Source organism: Leucoraja erinacea, chromosome 8 (genome assembly GCF_028641065.1).
Source record: "Leucoraja erinacea ecotype New England chromosome 8, Leri_hhj_1, whole genome shotgun sequence".
In the NCBI taxonomy this organism is placed as follows: Eukaryota; Metazoa; Chordata; class Chondrichthyes; order Rajiformes; family Rajidae; genus Leucoraja; species Leucoraja erinaceus.
Window position 1 is genome coordinate 45,491,569 of NC_073384.1, and position 22,255 is coordinate 45,513,823.

General features: G+C 44.8%; 2 protein-coding genes across 3 annotated transcripts in view; one reads left to right on the forward strand and one right to left on the reverse strand.

The window, feature by feature from the left end:
• The window catches only part of prepl (prolyl endopeptidase like), a 38,858-nt gene extending 32,751 nt beyond the window's left edge, over positions 1-6,107 (reverse strand). Inside the window, exons 1-2 of the mRNA XM_055639628.1 lie at positions 5,723-6,107; positions 755-883 (exon numbers count right to left, since the gene is read on the reverse strand). Coding sequence (XP_055495603.1) covers positions 755-883; positions 5,723-5,890 — 297 coding nt within the window. The 5' untranslated portion in view covers positions 5,891-6,107. The remainder of the gene's footprint in view (positions 1-754; positions 884-5,722) is intronic.
• A 148-nt stretch (positions 6,108-6,255) lies between these two features.
• camkmt (calmodulin-lysine N-methyltransferase) overlaps positions 6,256-22,255 on the forward strand; it is a 295,734-nt gene continuing 279,734 nt past the window's right edge. For both annotated transcript variants that reach the window (XM_055639630.1, XM_055639631.1), the window contains exon 1: positions 6,256-6,668. In XM_055639630.1, coding sequence (XP_055495605.1) covers positions 6,528-6,668 — 141 coding nt within the window. In that variant the 5' untranslated portion in view covers positions 6,256-6,527. The remainder of the gene's footprint in view (positions 6,669-22,255) is intronic.

Here is a 22,255-nt window from a genome sequence, read left to right on the forward strand (position 1 = left end):
TCTATGGAGCGAAGGAATAAGTGACATTTCGGGTCGAGACCCTTCTTCTGACTGTCGGTGACGTTTCGGGTCGAGACCCTCCTTCAGACGAAGAAGTGACCCTACTTCTGAAGAATGGTCTTGATCCGAAACATCACACATTTATTTTTTCCATAGATGCTGCCTCACCCGCTGAGTTTCTCCAGTATTTTTGTCTACCTGTGAGATACACAAATAAAAGGGATTCCAGGATGTTCCTCATTTTGTTTTACTGATGTGGAAATACATTTATTTAAGATATCTCACTTTTTACAACTTAATTCTTGAAAACGGCAGGGCAGGTGAGAAAGTGGTTAAATGTGCAGACAGGATCCATGGCTGTACGTACAGAGGCATTTTGGTTCTGAAAGTGAGATCAGCAGGATTCGTACACAAAGCTAGCATGGACACAGTGGGTTGGATCGACTGCATACTGTGATTTTATTGTTTCAAATTCTTTCTAAGTGAATTCTGTTATTGGCATAAAACTGAGAGCTGGGTTGATAATCTGGGGGCTAAAGGAATGGGAGTGTCAGGAACATACTGTAATATTTAATTTAACTATTTAATGATACATCGTGGATGACAATCCAAGTCTCATAAATAAAGAGACGTCACAAGACCAACATGCAATGCTTCACTAAAATATGGTGCTTTCAGAAAAACATCTCTAAAAGAGCTGCTGTTAAAAAAACAACGATAAATTCATGATTTCAGAAGAAAGATTTTTACTCACCACAAAACTGTTATTGCTGGAAGCATACCTATCGCAGATTGTTTCCAATCTTTTTTTGAACCAACCTTCCAGTTTACAATATTTGGGCGACTTTGATTTGTAGTATCTTAATTCTGCTTGTACAAGTTCCTTAAGAGAAACACATTTATATTTTATTGAAAAAAGTCCACGCGAATGCTTTAGCATATACAAAGACGTTACTGTTTTACTGTCATTCTCCTTTTCAGGTCATAATGATTTAAGTATTGCATTCTCTAGATTTGATAACCAGCTGCCTGTCTGTAACTTTAGGGTGGGGTGAATAGGCATATATTTCAGAACTATTTTCCAAAAAATCAGGTCAGGTCGAGGGAGTTCCCCCCCCCCGCCACGGGTACCATGTAATCCCGCGCTATCTGCTCCATTGTTGGATAGTCGGCGACTAAATCGTCTCCCCTACCTGGTTTGCCAGGTGTGGAGGAGGCTGTGGACCCCCAGCAGAACCAAAAACAAGACCTGTCAAAGTGCGGATGAGCTTCTAGCGAGCCAACGGCCATCCACACTTCAGTAGAAGTTGCGACCACTGTCGTACATAGCATTGTAAGGAATGATGATAAAGCACACACAACAAAATCCTATACTTCCAGCAGCAGAGGTCCGCAGGAACTGGAGGACAGAGATGTGTGATGCGTCCGTCGTCACCGTTCCCATCGGAAACCAGCACCACTGCGTCACTAATGTTTTCAACGATGATGAATTCCACAAATTAAACAATTGACGAGTATGAGAATAAGGTAGGTTGAATAAGTAATAAAAAGGTAAGAATAATTTTTCCCATTAAATAAATCTGCACAAAATTACCAGACTGTGTAAATGTTTCATGATTCAAAATTGTTTAAATAATAATTGTCACAAAAAGATCTTGGCCTCTTCAATACAGCAATTACACTTCATGTAATCTAGGCCTAGTGAAATGCATTCCTTGAGAAGACAGTAATTTTTTCTTTCATGTAGAAAAGTCATTGCATTTGAATTGTAAGTATTATGTTAATGTCAGATTTTAAAGTCTTAAAATGATTTAACGAGAGATGAGAATTACAGATTGTCCAAAACAAAACAATACATAGTGCAAAACTACATCGAACTGTATTGCATTCTTGGGAAATTGCAGCTTGAAGACTATATCTAATGCTGGTCACGTGGGTAAGAGATCGATATTCCGGTGATAAATAATCCAAATCACATAATATCAGTTCGCATTTTAAAGTCCTACATTCTGTTCCTCAAGAGTGTTTTATTATTATCCGTCCCAAAAAGACTAATGAAATTCTCACTTGCAACAACATAAGAATTTGTAAATATTAGTACTCAGTACACACCATAATAAGTTCAATTAAAAAAAAAATCATGTGTATTTATAATAAAAAATATCCATGTGAACTTTTCTGCATTTAACCCCATTGCTAATTGCACTTCTCAGGTGGAGCAATGTCTACTGACTGACAAGTTTGCCTCAGTAACATTGCCAGCCTACCTTATTGCAGACCTTGCACATTTTTTCTCTGCATTTATTGTGTAACTGTAAAGCTATAATGTGATGACAACTCATTCCACACTCTTGTATTTTTGTGCTTGCACTACCTGTTAATGCTCGTATTTGGTTTGATTGTACTCAAATTTAATAGGATTTGCCTGGATAGCACACAAACAGATTTTAACTGTATCTCAGTACATGTGACAAAAAACCAATACCAATACTAAAACTGCTGGAATCTTGAGCAAAACTACAAAATGCTGGAGGAACTCAGTAGGTCAGGCAGGGGAGGGAATGGATATGAGACACTTTGGGTCAGGTTCCTTCTTCAGACCAAGTCTGATTTCAGACTTTTTTTAGCCGTCAGTCCATAGTCTGAAGAAGGGGTTTGGCCCGAAATGTTGCCTATTTCCTTCGCTCCATAGATGCTGCTGCACCCGCTGAGCTTCTCCAGCATTTTTGCGTACCATATAACCATATAACAATTACAGCACGGAAACAGGCCATCTCGGCCCTACAAGTCCATGCCGAACAAATTTATTTTCCCCTTAGTCCCACCTGCCTGCACTCATACCATAACCCTCCATTCCCTTCTCATCCATATGCCTATCCAATTTATTTTTAAATGATACCAATGAACCTGCCTCCACCACTTCCACTGGGAGCTCATTCCACACCGCTACCACTCTCTGAGTAAAGAAGTTCCCCCTCATATTACCCCTAAACTTCTGTCCCTTAATTCTGAAGTCATATCCTCTTGTTTGAAACAACATGTACCTCTGATTTCAGACTGATCAGTCTGAAAGAGGATCCTAACCGGAAACGGTACCTATCCAAGGGGTCTGGTCTATTAACGGGAATTACTGCCACAAATTCCTTTTGGACGCAGAGAACTGAGAAACCCGACATCCTGCATCTGAGAGATGCCCATGAGAGAGAGCTTGCTCCGAGAGGTGACCAGGCCATAGGCACGGTCTGTCCCACCCTTGAAAAGCTCTGGTAGCCAAAGGTATGAGCCATTACTGCAAGCACTAGTGAAGCTAGAATCACCCAACCCAACTCACTCCATCTGATAAAGAAATAACTGATAGATACATCAAAACTTAACAGGACCAACCAACATCTCGTTTGAAAATACTGAAGACCTGCACTGCAGAGGTAGCTGTGTCTCCAGGCAAAATATTCTAGCACAGATACAACTGATGCAACAACTGATAATGTGGAACATTGCTCGGGTGTTCTGTTACTTGCAAAACAGATTTACATCTAATCTAACAAAGACACAGAGTGCTGGCACGACTCAGTGGATAAGGCATCATCCCTGGAAAGCATGGATAGGTGATGCTTCGGGTGAGGACCAGAGGTCCAAAGAAGGGTCCAGATATGAAACGTCACCTATCCAAGTTCTCCGGAGATGCTGTCGGACCCGCTGAATTACTGCAGCATTTTGCGTCTTTGTTAGTTAGAGGACCAACCACTGTGTACACTGTATCAACAATAGTAGTGCTTCAGAGGGAGGGTTTCCTACTGTGGGCAACTCAACTCCATTCACCCCTGAGCTATTCCGCTTTCTACAAAACACAGTAAGAGTGAGATAAAACACCTGCCTGATTAATGACAGCACATAAGTTCAACATCATGCAAAAAACTCAGACAACTGGCGCCCATTCAACACCCAAAACATTCCTTCCCTCTAATACTGAGAGACCACAGATGTAGCGTATACAAAATGCGTTACTCACCCTGTCAACTTAGAAAGAGTCTCTCAAACCCACAACTTCAAGTCTTTAGTTTAGTTTAGAGATACAGTAAGGACAGACCCTTCAGCCTACTCAGTCTATGCTAACCATTGATCACCCGTTCCCACCAGTTTAGTTTGGTTTACTATTTTCACATGTACTGACTGAGGTACAGTAAAAAGTTTTTTTGTTGCATGCTCTCCAGTCAGCAAAAGGGCTATACCTGGTTACAATCAAGTTCTATGTTATTACATTTTCTCATCCACTCTCTACACATTGGGGGCAATTTAGAGGCCAATTTAACCTACAAACCTACAACTCTTTGGAATGTGGGAGGAAACCCGAGCACCCGGAGAAAACCCGTGGTCGCAGAAAGCATGTGCAAACTCCACACAGGCAGCGGCCAAGGTCAGGATCAAACCTAGGTCTCTGGAGCTGAGAGTTCTGCCACCTTGCCACCCAAGTGCAACCGCCTGAAGTTCCTCTCTATCAGACACCATCTTGACTTGGAAGTTAGGTCTGAAGAAGGGACCCGACCCAAAGTACCCAGTTCTTTATGGGTACCTATCCAACAATACCATGGAGTTTAAGAAGGAACTGCAGATGCTGGAGAATCGAAGGTTACACAAAAAAAAAGCTGGAGAAACTCAGCGGGTGCAGCAGCATCTATGGAGCGAAGGAAATAGGCAACGTTTCGGGCCGAAACCCTTCTTCAGACTGATCGGGGGCGGGGGTGGGCGGGGACAAGAAAGGAAAAAGGAGGAGGAGCCCGAAGGCTGGGGGATGGGAGGAGACAGCAGGGGGACTGAGGAAGGGGAGGAGACAGCAAGGACTAACAAAATTGGGAGAATTCGATGTTCATGCCCCCGGGATGCAGACTCCCCAAACGGAATATGAGGTGCTGTTCCTCCAATTTCCGGTGCTGCTCGCTGTGGCCATGGAGGAGACCCAGGACAGAGAGGTCGGAGATGGAGTGGGAGGGGGAGTTGAAGTGCTGAGCCACCGGGAGGTCAGCTTGGTTATTGCGGACCGAGCGGAGGTGTTCGGCGAAACGATCGCCCAACCTCCGCTTGGTCTCACCGATATAGATCTGCTGACCATGGAGCACCAATACCATGGAGCACGTTCACCAGGACTACAGCAGTTCAAGGCAGTAACTTACTACCACCTTCTTAAGTCCATTTAGACACGGGTAATAAATGGTGGCAAGTCTACAACAGTCACATGCAAACAAAATATGAAATTAATTGGCTTTCTTGACAGGGTCGGGACCCAACACACCCCAGAACCATCAGTTTAAATGCCAGACATAGCAGCCGGATACAAAATGTGTCCATTTCCTCTCTGACATATCAGTGTTGTATTGTGTATCACGACAGCAAGATCAACAATGAAGTGAGAGATCAAATGACTGCCATCTGACCTGGTCATTTTGACCATCCTCACTTGGTTAAGCAGATGCAGACGTCTGACATGAACTTCACTGTGAGTCAATATGGTGCGAAACAATTCGAAGGTTGTCAGGAAAGGCACCCAAGTAGACTATAAAACGAATTGATGTCCACGACGGAAGTTTACTTGCGGCATAAAGCCCTCGGGTGTGAAAGCTCAATCCAACTTGTCTCGACATAGGTATAACACATAATGAAATTTGTCAAACTACCACATGATCAATTTCACCATCCTGCGACTGAGTTTAATCGGTTAGGTACTCACCTGATTATTGAGAGTTTGACATAAATTACGTTTTCCCTTTTCCAAATGCTTACAGCTTTTCGCAAACCTGTGGAATGCCCAGCTGTTGGACAGAGTTTCAGCTGTTGAAAAACACCTGGGTTGGAAACTCAATTTTATCTTTTGAAACAAAATAACCACGCGATGCATTTTAATCTCAGCGACTGGAAGTAAATATGACCAACACAGGCAGCTCCCTGTGTTAAGTGGACGCTATAAAACGTCAAGTTAAAAACCTTCCTTCATGTTCCTGTCTTTTTGACAAGGATTATACATACATTCTACAATTACTGTTTAAACAATTAAACAAGAATAAATGAATACCGAGCAGGTCAAGCCTGCAGTTCCCATCACAACACATTGTTAAGGTGCACGCAGCAGCGTAGATGCAACTCCGAGACGGAATAAATCCATCACCCTCTCATCCATCACTCACCATCCAATCGCTGCTGTTTCTCACGTCGATTTCAACTCAAACTTGATGCCTTTGGTCTGCAGCTCCCTCTAACCGGAAGTAAAAGCAATGCATGTGAGCCGGGCTGTGACTGTTACTTTTTTTGCCCTGACTTCCCTTCGCCCCTTTTTTTAATTTCTGTGCCTTGAAAAGACCGGGACATTGTGAGCGGAGAACAATCGTTGACACGGACACACTGTGAAACATGTTGCTGCTTACTTAGCTAACCAAAAAAACAAAAGTAGTTCGCACCGAGACACTTGTGGAAGCTTGTTGCCGGTTATTTGTAACCAGTTGACTTGCTGCAGCCGCCGCTGCAGACAGACCGCGCCGATGGAATGCGAGCCCGGAGATGAGAACGCGGCGCCCCGGACCGAGCCCGCTGCTGCCCGCGGTTGCCATGGCATCGCCAGGGCATGCGAGTTGCTCACCGACACCGGCCTGGCCAAAGACCGATGGAAGCTGCTGCAACGGGTAGGAAGCCTCAGCACGGGGTGTTGTCAGGGGCGGAGGTTCAACGTTTACACCATGTTATAAATAGTAATGCATACTTTAAAAGAAGTAGGCAACATATGTTGTGCATTCATGTGCATTTGTAATAATGCTATTTACTATTGTTACATATGCACGTTATAAATAAGATGTTTATCTCTCCCCCCCCCGTGGTATTGCGCACACGGTGAAATTGCGTTGCAGAAGAACTAGGGATGACAGCCATACCTTGCAACCATATCAAAGTGGAAGCACGAGACACTGCAGATGTTGGAATCTTGAGCAAAAAACGAATTGTTACTTTGAGGGGTACTGACCTGAAACGTCCCCCGTCCTTGTCCCTACCCTCCAGAGATGCTGCCTGGTCCGCTGAGTTCCTCCAGCACTGTGTCCTTCCACAGATGCTGCCTGAGTTGCTTCAGCTTTGTTTGTTTGAACCATATGAACGTCCTCATTTTGCAAACTCAAAAGATTGTAATAGGACATTAGTTTCTTATTACTTCAACTATAGTTGACAACTGTCAATGTTGATTGTGATGGTTTTCCCAACCGCTCTGCAGCTGATACATCAATAATCATGAATTAATTCCTCATTGTCCACTGACTATTCCCACTTGATTTCAGTCTCACCTGGCCATTATAATTCTTCACGTTCTGGGAATGATCTTAGTAACCTAAGTCTTGAGTCTATGCAATGCCATTTATAAACATGGTATTGGGTTCCACATTATCTTTCCATTCTCAAGATGCATTAACTCGGTCTCCTTGTGTGATGACAAACTCAGATTTGGTTTAGTTGAGTTTAGATGTGCAAACAATGTGCAAACAGGGCTTTCAGTCCTCCGAATCTGTGCTGAGCAATGATCACCCATACACTTATTCTATCCTATGCACGAGGGGCAATGTACAGAAGCTGAGTAATTGACAAACCTGCACGACTTTGGAATGTGGGAGAAACCGGAGCACCCAGAGAAAAGCTTTGGAGTCACAGGGAGAACGCACAAACTCCGTACCAACAACACCTGTAGTCAGGATTGATCCCGGGTCTCTGGCGCTGGAAGGCAGCAACTCTAGTGCTGTGCCACTGTGCCATGATGATTCTCAATTTCTTCTAATTAAATATTGGGAAAGGTCTGAGATTTATTCTGCATGGAAATAGGCCTTTCAGCCCTACTCATCTATGCCGACAAAGTTGCATTCTTGAGCTAGTCCTATTTGCCCAGTTTGGATCATTTTCCTCAACCTTTTCTATCCAGATACCTGTCCAAATATGTCGTACCCACCTCTACCACATTCTCTGGTAGCTCATTTTGCATACTCGCCATTCTTTGTGTTTAAAAAGTTGCTCCTCGGGTCCCCATTAAATCCTTTCAAAACAAAGGAGCTGGCCATTAACTTCAGGAAGTGAGATGGAGTACACGCCCCAGTTTGTATCAATGGTGCTGAAGTGGTGATGGTTGAGAGTTTCAAGCTCCTAGGTGTCTTCTTCTTCTTGCGTATGGCGTGCACAGCATAAAGTTGTAAGACAACTTGTTCTGTTTGATCTTCCGTTTGTGCACGCCAGGTTGATTGCATTCGTCGAAACTGGGTGGACCACGTGAAAGTTGCAATCTCCCACCCCTCCTAGGTGTAAATATCACTAACAATCTGTCCTGGTCCATCCAGATTGACGCTTGCTAAGTAAGCACACCAATGCCTTTTGTCCACAGAAGGCTAATGAAATTTGGTTTGTCTCCAATGACTCTTGCCAATTTCTAAAGATGCACCAGGGAGAACATCCAATCTGCTTGCATCACAGTTTGGTATGGCGAGTGTTCTGCCCAATATCCCAAGACATTGCAGAGAGTTGTAAATGTAGCCCAGTCCAACCCTTGCAAACCAGCCTCTTCCTTCCTCCTCCTCCTCCTCTTTCTTCCCCCCCCCCCCCAATACTTGCTCCATCTATACTTCACTCTAACTTGGGAAAGCAGCCAACATAATCAAGAACCAATCATCATTGTTCATTGTCTCTTTCTCCTGTGGGGCAGAAATGACAAAAGTTTGAAAGCACTTGCCACCCCATTCAGGAACAGCTTCTGTTTAAGAAGGAACTGCAGATGCTGGAGAATCGAAGGTTACATAAAAAAGCTGGAGAAACTCAGCGGGTGCAGCAGCATCTATGGAGCGAAGGAAATAGGCAACGTTTCGGGCCGAAACCTGTCTGAAGAAGGGTTTCGGCCCGAAACGTTGCCTATTTCCTTCGCTCCATAGATGCTGCTGCACCCGCTGAGTTTCTCCAGCTTTTTTGTGTAACCCAGTAACAGCTTCTACCTCGCTGTTCTCAGATTCTTGAAAGGAACTCCCATATGCTAAAGATGGTCTTTTTTCATCTGCACTTGCTCTTTTGCTGAAACACTGTATTCTAAACTGTTTATTTTCTCTCTTTCTCTATCTGATGTACTCGTGTATAATCTAATTTAAAAGGATAGTATGCAAAACAAAGATTTTCATTGTATTCAATGCACATGAGAATAATAAAACAATTAAATGTATGCCTTCAAATTTTAGTCTCTACCCCATGAAAAATACTGTAACTGTCTGTCTTCTATGTCCCTCATGATTTTATATATCTCCATAATGTTGCACCTCAGACTACTATGTTCCAGTCTATTCAGCCACTCCTTGTAACTCAAGCCCTCCAATCATAGTAATATCCTTGTGCATCTCTTTTTGCTCATTGACATCCTTCCATAGCTAGGTTATAAATTGCACCAGAAATTTGCACAATAATCTGAATGTGGTCTCAAGCCCATTCTTGAACGACAGCATTTTGAAACAGTAATCCATGCCTTCATCACGTCTCGGCTGGATTACTGTGACGCACTTTATTTTGGAGTTAGCCAATCTTCCCTTGCACGTCTCCAGTTGGTTCAGAATGCTGCTGCTCGCCTTTTAACTGGAACACGTAAGAGGGAGCACATAACGCCTATTCTGGCCTCCCTCCACTGGCTGTCTGTGTACTTTAGAGTTCATTTTAAGATTCTTTTATTTGTTTTTAAATCTTTAAATGGTCTCGCCCCGCCTTACCTCTATGAGCTGCTTCATCCCTACGCTCCTGCTTGGTGCCTCAGGTCAGCTGATCAGCTGCTCCTGGAGGTACCGAGGTCTAAGCGGAAGCTCAGAGGGGATAGAGCCTTCTCTGTTGCTGCTCCGACATTATGGAACACTCTACCTTTGCACATTAGACGGGCCCCTTCACTGTCCATTTTCAAAACTAGTCTTAAAACCCTTTTCTATTCCTTGGCTTTCGACCCTGCATGAGACTTTGCTCCTGTTTTAGTGTTTCTATTGTTTTTTATTGTTTTTACTGTCTTTTAATGTTTTTATTGTTTTGTTTTATGTTTATGATTAGTCATGTACAGCACTTTGTTGCAACAGTGGTTGTTTTTAAAGTGCTCTATCAATAAAGTTCAGTTCACTAACATCTTGTACATTCGTAACAGGACGTCCCAACTCCTGCACTTGATGCCCTGATTTAATTTGTCAATCATTTAACATAAAATGTCTTTGTCCATACACTTGCTCTTTAATCCACTTACCATCTATTCAGTCACAATTTTAACCAGGCTGCAATCTCACCATAATTGATGCCTGGAAAATGACACAAAGTACTGGAGTAACTCAGTGGGTCAGACAGCATTTCTGGAGAACATGGATAGATTATAATTTGGATTGATGCAGTTCAGACTGAATGTAGGAGGGAGAGGAAGAGAGGAGGTGCAGGACGAAGCATGGGAACTAAATAGGTGAAGTTCCCTACCCTACAATCAGTCTGAAGCACATATCACCTGATGGTCTTGCTATTGGATAGGGTGTAGTCCCAAGTTTCCAACTTACCTCAATGCAGTAAAATATGAGATGCTGTTCCTCCAATTTGCGTTTAACCTCACTCTGACAATTGCAGAGGCCTAGGACAGAAAGGTCAATGTGGGAATGGGAAGGGGGATTAAAGTGTTTGGCAACCGAGAGATCGGGTAGGTCCAGGCGGACTGAGTGAAGGTGTTCAGCGAAACAATCGCCCAGTCTACGGTTGGTCTCGCCGATGTATAAGAGCCCACATCTTGAACAACTGATACAGTAGATGAGGTTGGAGGAGGTGCAAGTGAACCTCTGCTTAACTTGAAAGGACTGTCCAGGGACCCCGCTACGCTGAACATCTTTGAGCAATCCCATATTTCGCTTGGGCAGCTTACAACCCAGTGGTATTAATATCGATTTCTCTAACTTCAAGTAACTCCTGCATTTTCCTCTCTCCATTCCTCTTCTACCCAAGTCGCACCAGTTTCTTGCACTTACTTAGCAAACAGCTAACAATGGCCTGTTTCCTTTATTATTGTAACTTTTTTTGCATATCTTTCATTCATTTGTGCTATATCTCTCTACATCACCGTTTATCTCTTGTTTCCCTTTCCCCTGACTCTGTCTGAAGAAACCTCTCAACCCGAAATGTCAGCCATTTCTTCTCTTCAGAGATGCTGCTTGTTCCGCTGAGTTACTCCAGCATTTTGTGTCTATCTTCAGCTTGCCCTTATGTTCTCCAGGGTCTGCGCTGGTGAGGACTGTTGCTTCTGCCCGGCTCAACCATGACAAAATGGGTCTGGAGGTTGAGGGTTGGTCTCTGAACCACCAAGCCCGTCCTGTAAAGAAGCAAAATTGATTACTCAAAGAGCATTAGTGAAGCCTACCGATGTATGATAACTCGGTGGGTCAGGCAGCAACTATTGAGGGAATGGACAAGCGATCAGCCTGAAGTAGGGTCCCAACCCAAAACATCGTCTGCTCATTCCCTCCACAGAGGCTGCCTGACCCACTGAGTTCCTCCAGCTTCTTGTGTTCAACTTAACAAGAAAGTCTGGGTGCTCAAGTGAAAGAAGAGATGAATTGCCTTGGCCTGTATATCTCGAGTATCAGTGAGAATGGTTAGACAGGGTCAGGAAGATTAACAATATTACACAGAGAATCTTTCTGGACAGAATTATGGAAGACTTCACAAAGGTATTACTCTCCTTTTGAAATAGGGAGTGGAGTTTGGTGGAAACCTGTCAACAGTTGGCTTATAGGAAGGAAATTGAAAGGAAAATGGGAACAGTAACATGTATTTGATGTTGTATCCAATATGAAGAAGAAGCAAACACCAAATTCTGTCTCGTGCTGTAGGTCTAAAAAAAAGATTTAACCAGATTAAAAAAAAAAAAATATTGATAAACGCTGTTTCCATCATTCCCACCAGAATTAACGTTAAAATTTCAACTGAAATATCTCCTGACCAAATTTGTGATGTATATGACCGACTGTAGAAGTAAAACGTGGATAAATCCAACGTTGAGTTGTGAATGTTGCTCATTAAAAAACTACAATACAGATGCTCCATATTAAGAGATTTGCCGTTAAAATGAATTCTGTAATAACATGTCAAAGGTAGCAGTGACAATCGAACAATGTTTCACGTGTTCACAATTGAATTAATCCATATTTATGGACTAAAATAAATAATAACATTGGGTATTAAAACACATTTGATTGCATTCCATTATCAAACATAGCCAATGTTCGCTCTGAAGACATTTCCAGCACAATGGGGTCAGGCGGTGTGTTAATCAGTGCGGGATGGATAGATGGCGGGGCGGGGGGGGGGGGGTTTGGAAGGCAATCGGTACGGAATGGATGGATTGAGGCAGGTGAATAAGTACGTGTTGGTTGGAGTATGTAAAATTGTGAATGGAGAGCATGGGGGATGTCAGTGGTGTTCAATGGGGGGGTTCAGTACGGGATGGATGGGGGGGGATCAGTACAGGATGAATGGGTGGTTCACAAACAGGATGAATGGGGAGCTGACTACAGGATCTATGGAGCGAAGGAAATGGTCAACGTTTGGGGGAGCAGGACAGGATGAATGGAGGTTGAGTACAAGATGAAGAGGGGGTGGGTAGAGGATGAAGGAGGGGGATCAGTACAGGATGAGCGGGGGGGGTGGGGTCAGTACAGTATGGATCGGAGGGTCTGTGCAGGATGAATGGGAGATCACTACAGGATGAATGAGGGGATCAGTACGGGATGAATGAGGGGATCAGTACAGGATGAATGGGGAGATCACTACAGCATGCATGGGGGGGATGTGGAGGGTGGGTCAGTACGGGATGAATGGGAAGGATCAGTGCAGGATGAATGGGGGAAAAGTGCAGGATGGATGGGAAGGGGGATCAGTACAGGATGAATTGGGGGTCCAGTGTAGGTTGGATGGGGGGGATGGCAGGAGAATCAATGCGAGGTGGATAGGGTGATCAGCGCAGGATGAATAGATTGGGAGGGGAGCACGGTGGATGTCAGTGAGGATGTGAGAGAGAGAGTGTGTCCTCGGACAACATCGTCCCGCTGCCTTGGCCATCCCTCTCCACCGCCAAGTGCCGTGGCCAAAGGGGGGAGGTGGTTGGGATCTCCTCGCCACCGCCTCCCCTCCTCCGCCAGCCAACAGCAAGGTGCGGGGCCGAGCGGTGCAGCTCAAAGATCCTATAGCTATAGGATCTTTGGTGCTGCTGCTTCAGACGGCGGAAGGAGGCCTCCCCCTCCCTCCCTCCTCCCGGCCTCGGCGTGCGAGAGGGTTTGTTTTGAAAGCGCCGTTAGTGGATTTGTAAGCAGCGGCCGCTATCAGGGCGGGCGGGGAGCAGGAGGAGGAGGACGTGGAGCCGCTATCACGGCCGCTGCTGCTGCGCGGGGCCTGTCATTCGCTCCGACCCTTCGCCACCCCGCTCCTAGTATCTTTGCCCCGCAATACAGCCGCCGCCGACACGAAACGTCACATTCCTTTTCTCCAGAGATGCTGCCTGACCCGCAGAATTACTCCAGTTTTTTGTGTCTATCGGAATAAACCAGTATCTGCAGTGCCAAGCCGGGCAAAATGAGTCGTCGTTTAGGTTGCCAGGCGGCACCTTGAATGGTCAATGGCACCCGGGCAACCATTAATTTCGAGCCCTATATTCAATCATAGTTGAGCAGATCGCAGGCAGTTATAGTCATGGCCTGGAAACAGGCCCTTAAGCCCAACCTGACCAAGACATCCCATCTACATTCGTTCCACCTGCCCTCAAAACCTTTCATAGACATAGAAACATAGAAAATAGGTGCAGGAGTAGGCCATTCGGCCCATCGAGCCTGCACCGACATTCAATATGATCATGGCTGATCGTCCAACAGTATCCCGTTCCTGCCTTCTCTCCATACCCCCTGATCCCTTTAGCCACAAGGGCCACATCTAACCCCCTCTTAAATGTAGCCAATGAACTGGCCTCAACTACCTTCTGTAGCAGAGAATTCCAGAGATTCACCACTCTCTGTGTGAAAAACGTTTTCCTCATCTTGGTCCTAAAAGATTTCCCCCTTATCCTTAAACTGTGACCCCTTGTTCTGGACTTCCCCAACATCGGGAACAATCTTCCTGCATCTAGCCTGTCCAACCCCTTAAGAATTTTGTAAGTTTCTATAAGATCCCCCCTCAATCTTCTAAATTCTAGCGAGTACAAGCCGAGTCTATCCAGTCTTTCTTCATGTGAAAGTCCTGACATCCCAGGAATCAGTCTGGTGAACCTTCTCTGCACTCCCTCTATGGCAAGAATGTCTTTCCTCAGATTAGGAGACCAAAATTGTACGCAATACTCCAGGTGTGGTCTCACCAAGACCCTGTACAACTGCAGTAGAACCTCCCTGCTCCTATACTCAAATCCTTTTCCTATCCATTTACCTGATCAAAGGTCTTTTAAATGTTGTTACAGTACCAGCCTCAACTGCCTCCTCTGGCAGCTCATGGCATATACCCATCACCTTCTATGTGATAAATTTGCCCTTCAGGTTCTTCTGAAATCTTTCCCCCTCTAACCTTAAACCTATGTTCCCTGGTTCTTGATTCCCTGCCCCTGGGGAAAAGAAGGTGCATTTAACCTATCTATTCCCCTCCTGGTCTTGTACACCTCTTAAGATCACCCCTCATCCTCCTGCACACCACTAAATAAAGTCCTAGCCTGCCCACACTCTCTATAATTTAGACCCTCAAGTCCTGGCACCGTCCTTGTAGATCTTCTCTGCACTTTTTGCAGCTTTCGTACAGCAGGGTAACCAAAACTGAACACAATACTCCAAATGTGGCCTCACCAATGCCTGGTACAACTGTAACATAACATCCCAACTTCAATATCCAATACCATGACTGATGAAGGCCAATGTGTCGAAAACCTCCTTATCCCCCGGTCTACAAGTGATGCAAGTTGATAACTTTCTCAGAAAACAAAGAAAGCAATGGAAATGTAATGTAACTGACCAAACCTGAAGGCCTTAATAGCATTTACAATAGTAGCATGTGATGAATTATGTGGGAATATGGAATACACTCCATGCACAGTGCCCTCCATAATGTTTGGGACAAAGACCCATCATTTATTTATTTGCCTCTGTACTCCACACTTAGAGATTTGTAATAGAAAAAAATCATCTGTGGTTAAAGTGCACATTGCCAGATTTTAATAAAGGCCATTTTATACCATGTTTCACCATGTAGAAATTACAGCAGTGTTTATACAAGTCCCCCTCCATTTCAGGGCACCATAATGTTTGGGACACAGCAATGTCATGTGAATGAAAGTAGTCATGTTTAGTATTTTATTGCATATCCTTTGCATGCAATGACTGCTTGAAGTCTGCGATTCATGGACATTACCAGTTGCTGGGTGTCTTCTATGGTGATGCTCTGCCAGGCCTGTATTGCAACCATCTTTAGCTTATGCTTGTTTTGGGGGCTAGTCCCCTTCAGTTTTCTCTTCAGCATATAAAAGGCATGCTCAATTGGGTTCAGATCGGGTGATTGACTTGGCTACTCAAGAATTGACAATTTTTTAGCTTTGAAGAACTCCTTTGTTGCTTTAGCAGTATGTTTGAGATCATTGTCTTGCTGTAGAATGAACCGCCGGCCTGTTTTGAGGCATTTGTTTGACTTTGAGCAGATAGGATGTGTCTATACACTTCAGAATTCATTATGCTACTACCATCAGCAGGTGTATCATCTATGAAAATAAGTGAGGCAGTACCTTCAGCAGCCATACATGCCCAGGCCATAACACCACCACCACCGTGTTTCACGGATGAGGTTGTATGCTTTGGATCTTGGGCAGTTCCTTCTCTCTTCCATACTTGGCTCTTGCCATCACTCTGATATAAGTTAATCTTCGTCTCATCTGTCCACAAGACCTTTTTTTCCAGAGCTGTGGTTGCTCTTTTAAGTACTTCTTGGCAAACTTTAAAAAGTGGGATAACATTAGCTACCCTCCAATCCACAGGAACTGATCCTGTGTCTATAGAACATTGGGAAAATTATCACCAATGCATCCACGATTTCTAGAGCCACTTTCTTAAGTACCCTGGGATGCAGACCATCAGGCCCTGGGGATTTATCTTTGCTATGTTGTACTTTCTTTTATTTTTATACTGTCCCTGGCGTCCCTTGTCAGCCACGGTCGCCCCTAACTCCCCTTGGAATCTTTCTTCCTCTTAGGAATGAACTGATCTTGCACCTTTTGTATTATTCCTAGAAATACCTGCCATTGTTGGTCCACTGTCATCCCTGCTAGTGTATCTTTCTAGCCAACTTTGGCCAGCTCCTCCCTCATGGCCCCATAGTCCCCTTTATTCAACTGTAACACTTTCACTTCCAAACTACCCGTCTTCCTCTCCAATTGTAGATTAAACCTGACCATATTATGGTCACTGCCTCCTAATGGCTCATTAATCTCAAATTCCTTTATCAAATCCGGTTAATTACATAACACTAAATCTAGAATTGCCTTCTCCCTGGTAGGCTCCAATACAAGCTGCTCTAAGAATCTATCACAAAGGCACTCTACAAAGTCCCTTTCTTGGGGTCCAGTACCAACATGATTTTCCCAGTCTACCTGCATGTTGAAATATCCCATAACAACCACAGCATTACCTTTGCTACATGCCAATTTTAACTCCTGATTCAACTTGCACCTTATGTCCAGGCTACTGTTTGGGGGCCTGTAGATAAGTCCCATTATGGGCTTTTTACCCTTACAATTCCTTAGTTCTATCCATACTGACTCCACATCTCCTGTTTCATTGTCACCGCTTGCAAGGGACTGAATTTCATTCCTCACCAACAGAGCAACCCCCTCTGCCCACCTGTCTGTCTTTTCGATAGGAGGTATACCCTTGGATATTCAGTTCCCAGCCTTGGCCCTCTTGCAGCCATGTCTCTGTAATTCCCATAGCATCATACTTGCCAATTTCTAACTGAGCCTCAAGCTCATCCACTTTATTTCTTATCCTTTGCGCATTCATATACAACACTTTGACCTCCGTATTCATGTCCCCCCTCGCACTGCTCGCAATTGGTCCTGACCTTATTCTTTTATCCCTTCTCGAACTTTCCTTCCCATTAATTTGAGAATCTTTTGTAATTTTTCCTGTACTCACTTCCCCTTCAACTCCATCTTTATACTACCAATTTGTCAAACCCTCCCTTCCTACTATTTAGTTTAAACCCACACATGTGTAGCCCTAGCAAACCAGCCTGCCAGAATGTCGGTCCCCCTCCAGTTAAGGTGTAACCCATCCCTTTTGTACAGGTCGCACCTACCCCAGAAGAGATCCCAGTGGTCTATAAATCTAAATCCTTGCTCCCTGCACCAGCCCCTCAGCCACACATTCAGATCCCCTATCTCCTTGTTCCTGTCCTCATCATCCTGTCCTAATCAACATCATGAAGAGTCTTATCTGGACATCAAGTATTGCACACAATGTGTCGGCTTTAAAATCAAAGCTAAAGTGTGTCAGGAGAGCCTCGTGTCCTGGTGTCAAAACAACAACCTTTTTCTCAATGTCAGCAAGGCAAAGGAGATGGTGATTGTCCTCGGGAAGCAAAGTGGTACACATAGCCCAGTTGACATTGGCGGTGCCAAAGTAGAAATGGTTGACAACCTCAAATTCCTAGGAGTCAATATCGCCAACAACTTCTCCAGGACCACCCATATTGAAGCAACGACCTAGAAAGTACACCAACGCCTCTATTTCATTAGAAGGCGTAGGAAGTTCAGCATGTTCCCTACAACTCTCACCAACCTCTACAGATGCACCATAGGAAGAATTTTTCAGGATGCATCACAGCTTGGTTTGGGAACAGCTCCATCCAAGACCACAAGAAATTGCAGAGAATTGTGGATGCAGACCAGACCATCACACAAACCAACCTCCCTTCCATTGACTCAATTTATACCTCATGCTGTCTTGACAAGGCCAGTAGCATAATCAAGGATGAGTCGCACCCTGGCCACTCCCTCTTCCCTCTCCCATCAGGCAAAAGGTATATAATTGTGAAAATGCACACCTCCAGATTCAGGGATAGTTTCTTCCAAACTGTTATCAGACAAATGAATCATCCTACCGCAACCAGTCCTAAAGAAGGGTCTCGACCCAAATCGTCACCATTTGTTCTCTCCAGAGATGCTGCCTGTCCCGCTGAGTTATTCCAGCTTTTTATGTCTATCTTTGGTTTAAACCAGCATCTGCAGTTCCTTCTTACACACTGCACTACTATCTACCCCAATGGTGACACTCGGACTAACCGTGATCGGACTTTGCTGGTATTACCTTGCAATAAACATTATTCCCTTATCATGTATCTATATACTGTAAATGGCTTGGTTGTAATCATGTATTGTCTTTCTGCTGATTGGATAGCACGCAACAAAAGCTTTACACTGTACCTCGGTACACTTGACTATAAACTAAACTAAACTCAACTGAACTCTGAAGAGCCTGGCTTGATCCAATATCCTGGCTGCTGGTGACAACAAAATACATAAACCTTTCTCCATTATCTGACTTTCTATCTGTACTGGTGAAGACAGGCCAACATTTAAAGTTTAGTTTAAGTTCATTTTCAGTCCGATTTGTTTATGGTGAATTGGGGGTTTTATTTGGCGGTTGTGATGGACATATAATGAAAGTGAGGTTATTTGCAGTCTTTGAGGGATGGAAGGACATCCACCCATGCCTTTTGGCATGACTTCCCCATCACATTTCCCAAATGATGGCGCTATTGAAGTCCAATTCAGTGAATAGAGTTTAGTGCAAGATAAAGTCTGATCAAAGATTGTCAGAGGGTCTGCGCTAAGGTAAATAGTAGCTTGGGACTGCTCCCTAGTTGTTGGTAGGATGGTTCAGTTGCATTATAGCAGATATCAGAATCTACAAAGTCATGACATCTTTGGGAATTTAAATATAGTTTAAAAGTCCTCAAACTACAGCACTGAATCAATATCAAGGCCTGCAAGAGCCACCTTCTTGAAGCATTTCTGTTCACAGATGCTGCCTGGCTCGCTGGGTTCTTCCTGTAGCTTATCTGTTTTTTTCATTTTCAGTTCTTCTGAGTTCTTTGAGGGTACTATTTGAATGCTGTCTGCCAAAAGGGACTACTGTATAATCCTATACTCTTGATCTGGCCCACTACTAAAATTATTGTTTTAGCCAAAATGCAATGTTGGTTATTGTTTTAATTGCACTGATAACTGAGTGGCTTTCCAAGCCTGGAATTTTTTTTTCATTAGTTAGACCCCAGATGTCAACCGCTTGTTTAATCACTTTGATTTAATGACTACCAAAATGCCCAGGAACTATTGGAAAATTCCATTTATTTGCTGTAACTGAAGCAGAAGAGTAAAAGCATATGGAAATGTGCCAAATGCAAAAAATATTGTGATTACATGAATGTGAAAAGTAAATTTTAACAAAATAATAATTCAGTTAAAGCCTCAACTAGATGCTAGGTATTACTGCTACTGATTGCAGTTCAGCTATCCTTTGTTAATGCATCTTCTGAATGTATTTTTATAACAAAAATGGCAAACACTAATGAGAGCAAAAATACCTAAACTGAACTAAAAATAAACCAAAATTCACACCGATAGGCATATTTAAAAAAAAATAAAAAATTGTAGTCATCTGCTGCTATTTAGCATGGTATTATACCTCTGTTCTAAAACTGTAACGGTTCTTGAAGATAAAATTAACAGCAACTAATAATACCTGTGTAGAAAATCAACATAATTCAGTAGCTTGGTGGCGATTGTTGACAAGCAGCAAACAGCATTAGGCCTCGGACATGGGTGGCTCCAATCTACAGAACACCCAAATTCTGAGCATGCAGCAATTAAAATGGTACCACGTTGTATCTAGCTTGGAAACTTAACCTAACAGTTGTCAATTTAGGTGTTCTAAGATGGTTAATAATCAGGTAAAATTACAGAAGGGGTTTTGCTTCAAAGGTCAAGGAACTCAACTTTCATAAGCAAAACTATGAGAACCTAAAAGTCTTAAGTTTATCAAGCAATAGAGAGTCAGATGATTGTCCTCTTCCAACACAAGCTTGCTAAACAAACTGTTCCAATAATTTCTGGGATATATGGAACACTAGATACTCGGGTACAGATGCTGGAGTAACTAAAATAATTAGTTAAGACCAAAGTTAAACCCTTGAAGACTGAAAAAGGTGAATTTATTATGGGGAACAAGGAAATGGCAGATGAGTTGAACAAGTACTTTGGATCTGTCTTCACTAAGGAGGACACAAACAATCTTCCTGATATAGTAGTGGCCAGAGGATCTGGGGTGACGGAGGAACTGAAGGAAATCCACATTAGGCAGGAATTGGTGTTGGATAGACTGATGGGACTGAAGGCTGATAAATCCCCAGGGCCTGATGGTCTGCATCCCAGGGTACTTACGGTAGTGGCTCTAGAAATCGTGGATGCACTGGTGATAATTTTTCAATGTTCTATATACAGGTGCACAACCTTTTATCCGAAAGCCTTGGGACCAGACACTTTTCGTAATTCAGAATTTGTCGGTCTTCGGAATGGAAATTTTTTAGCGTAGATTTTAATGGCTGGCTCAGTGGTAGAGTGCTCGGCTCATATCCGCAAAGTCGCGAGTTTGCGCCTCGATCCCGGCAGTTACTGGTCGCGAGTTTGAGTCTTCAATGTCGTTTTTTCTTGCAGAATAAATGTTTGTATGAAATGTAGTGTAGGAGAGGTGTACTGACTGTGTGGGCAGAACTTTGGAAGTGATTGCCCACCAGTCTAAAAAGCCGCTGTGTCTCCCTGTCCCTGGGATAGCAGGGGGCGATCAAACAGCACAATACCCCCCTCCCCCTCCAACTCCAGAGGAATCCGCTCCCCGATGGGCCGCTACGGCGACAAGTGGCAGTTTGCCCACAGCCCGAGCTGCGCCACCCCAAGAACACCTTGCACACCATCCGCTTCTGCCCCTATGTGTTCCTCTGGAGTTGGAGCGGGGCTGGGCTGGGCTGGAGTTGCTGCTGGCTGTGGGTCTCTGGGATCTCCATGCTTGCAGTGGGCCTGGGGGTCGCTGTCCCGTTGGTCCTGACGTCTCCGGCCACCCCCCTGGACTGGAGCTGAGACTGGGAACTGTACCGCCCTTGCCCCCTCCCTCTGCAACTGCAAACAATCCCACTCTCCTGCAAGGGCAGTACAGTTCCTGGAGGATAGCAGGTGGCCGGAGACGTCAGGACCAACAGGAACCCGCTCCCAGATGGGCCCCTACGACGCCCCGAGCTGCGCCCCGTCATCCGCAACGCAGGTTCCTCTGTAGTTGGAGCGGGGCTGGGCTGGGCTTCTGTTGGCTGTGGGTCTCTAGGTTCTCCGTGCTTGCGGTGGGCCTGGTGGTCGACGTCCAATTGGTCCTGACGTCTCCGGTGCATGCACTGGCCTGCTGCCATCGCCGACGTGAAAACAGTACAAAGCCCCCACGCCGGTGCAATGAGCGGGAAGCTGGGGAGGGATGGGGTCACACACATGGCCGGGGAGCAGAGGGGTGTAGGTGGGGTGAAACTGAAGGGAGCGACAATCTGCTGCTGCCTGCAGGCTGAGTTAAAAAGTTCCCACGCAAGACTCACGATACACTGTGTATCGTGAGTCTACCGTGGGAACTTTTTAACCCAGCGGGCAGGTAGCAGAATATTGTCATTTATTAACCCTCCCGCGCAATATACCCTCACTTTCTCTTTTATGGATGGGGATTTAGTTCCCCTTTCTTCGAGGACCGACCGGAGGTTCCGCTGTCACCTCTGCGGGCCGCCCTCGGTGAACGTCCTGTCTCCCTGTCCCTGGAATAGTAGGGGGCGATCAAACAGCACAATACCCCCCTCCCCCTCCAACTCCAGAGGAATCCGCTCCCCGATGGGCCGCTATGGCGACAAGTGGCAGTTCGCCCACAGCCCGAGCTGCGCGACCCCAAGAACAAGACGTACCCCTTGCACACCATCAGCTTCTGCCCCTACGGGGAGCGTGTTCCTCTGGAGTTGGAACGGGGCTGGGCTGGAGTTGCTGATCTCTGGGATCTCCGTGCTTGCAGTGGGCCTGGGGGTCGGTGTTCCGTTGGTCCTGACGTCTCCGGTGACTGGCACTGTGCTGCTAGCATCGCGACGTGAAGACAGTACAAAGCCCCCGCGC